The sequence below is a fragment of the Nannochloropsis gaditana genome, assembly GCF_000240725.1.
Source record: "Nannochloropsis gaditana CCMP526 unplaced genomic scaffold scaffold241, whole genome shotgun sequence".
Taxonomy (NCBI): domain Eukaryota; class Eustigmatophyceae; order Eustigmatales; family Monodopsidaceae; genus Microchloropsis; species Microchloropsis gaditana.
The window spans coordinates 14,833-16,525 of NW_005803712.1; the positions used below are offsets into that span (position 1 = coordinate 14,833).

At 55.1% G+C, this 1,693-nt stretch overlaps 1 protein-coding gene across 1 annotated transcript; it reads right to left on the reverse strand.

Annotated features, from left to right (window-relative positions):
• Positions 1-61: 61 nt before the first annotated feature.
• NGA_2023900 (aminotransferase class-iii) lies at positions 62-736 on the reverse strand (the record flags this gene model as incomplete). Its single annotated transcript, XM_005855269.1, has 1 exon — positions 62-736. A coding segment is annotated over one exon (675 nt), but the record flags the coding sequence as incomplete, so codon positions are not given.
• Positions 737-1,693: the final 957 nt, after the last annotated feature.

Consider the following 1,693-nt stretch of genomic DNA (forward strand, 5'->3'; position numbering starts at 1 on the left):
TTTTGAAGGCGGGGGGTTCGCTCTGTCCGCCCGTGGCTCCTTTTCACGGCACCGATACCGGCCACGGTACATGTCAGGGGCGGAAACTTGATGCACGTATGCGGGCGGATGAAAGCCCCCTTTGCCTTGATATTTGTAGGGCGAGATCTCTATCAAGCTCTCTGTATGCCCGTGGTAGGCAGAGCCCAGCACGATCGTCTCCCGGGACCCCCCGGCGTGGCAGCGGGCAATGCGGAGGGCCAGATCGTTGGCCTCGCTTCCAGAGTTGACAAAAAACACCACGCCCTCCTCGCGGAGCGGGGAAGGAAAGGTGGCAGTTAGCTTGCGGGCATAAGCCACACGCGTGGGGTGCATGTAACGAGTATTGGTGTTGACAGCCTGGAGCTGGGCCAAGGCCACCCGGGCCAGGCGGGGGTGGCTATGCCCGACGTGGGCCACGTTGTTCACACAGTCGAGGATCGGTGTGCAGGTACCATTGTCGTGGTGGTCATACAGATAAGCGCCCTCGCCACTTAAAACACAGAGAGGACCAGTTGGGGTGCGGGAGAAGGAAAGAGAGAGGTTGCTAGCCAAATGCGCTCGACGAATTTCCAAGACTTGACCCCGAGTCAAACCCCGCATGGAAATTTCTTGCTGGTACATTTGTCGCTGATGACGTTGTCGTCGATAACGTAATAAGGTGATGGTCACAACGGCTGCGGTCGAGGCCAAAGCGACGACCACGATGAGAGGATTCGGTGCGTTCTTCGTTGTCTTCATTGGCACCTCCGATTCCTGCGAGTGGTGCGTTTTGTTAGAATTTCACACCTATAACAAAGTGACAGCATATTAATCCAGCAGCATCGACGTCTTTCGTCGTCAAAGGCGCTGTGCACCGGTCGCCCCGTGGCCTCGTTGGGAGGGCGGAACGGGGCTGGGGCGTGTAGTAGGGCAGCCGTTAAGAAACTTCAACGTGCCCGGAAACGGCTGAGCCTGTGCTTCCAGACGTCGAAGGACGCAGGTCACTGCGACTGCAACTTGTTCAATCGTGGCTTGGCGTTGTAATTTATCCTTTGTTTCTTAATTTGAATCTGTTACTCTTTCTTTTTTCTGCCATTCTCAAGCAGGCAAAGAAAAAAGACTTTCGTGGCTAATTTCGAGGACCATCATCATGCTACGCCCTCTCTTGCTCCTCCCGCCTCACTCGCGGTCTCCACGGGCATCAACGGCACTTTTCCGCCGACTCCAAGATTATCACACCTATCGATGTCCCTCTCCCTTCGGGCTTTCTCTGGGGATGGCCACATCTGGAGAATTGTCTTCTCTCTCGGTACAAAAGAATCTTCGTCCAGCGCCGGCCTCCTTCCTCTTGTCAGGACGAAGGCGGGCCTTTTCCATGCCTCCTGGTGGAGGCAGTTCCTGGGTGAGCCCAGATGCAGTGCCCAAAGGAGAAAATTTAAAGAAATACAGTCGAAATCTGACAAAAGAAGCGATGGATGGGAAATTAGACCCGGTGAGCAGGGCAGATGGGTTGGCGGTGCCGAAAGCGTCTTGTTCATGTCGCTCTCTTGATCAAAGGCTCTGTCTTGTGTCTTAATTCCACGTCTCGAGCGGGAGTGAATTGCCTTCCTTCTTTCTCTCCACAACGATATTCTCCGGTGTTGTCTCGTGTCATTTTTCCCGGGCCCTGGCGTCCGGTCCGGGTTCGTTTCCC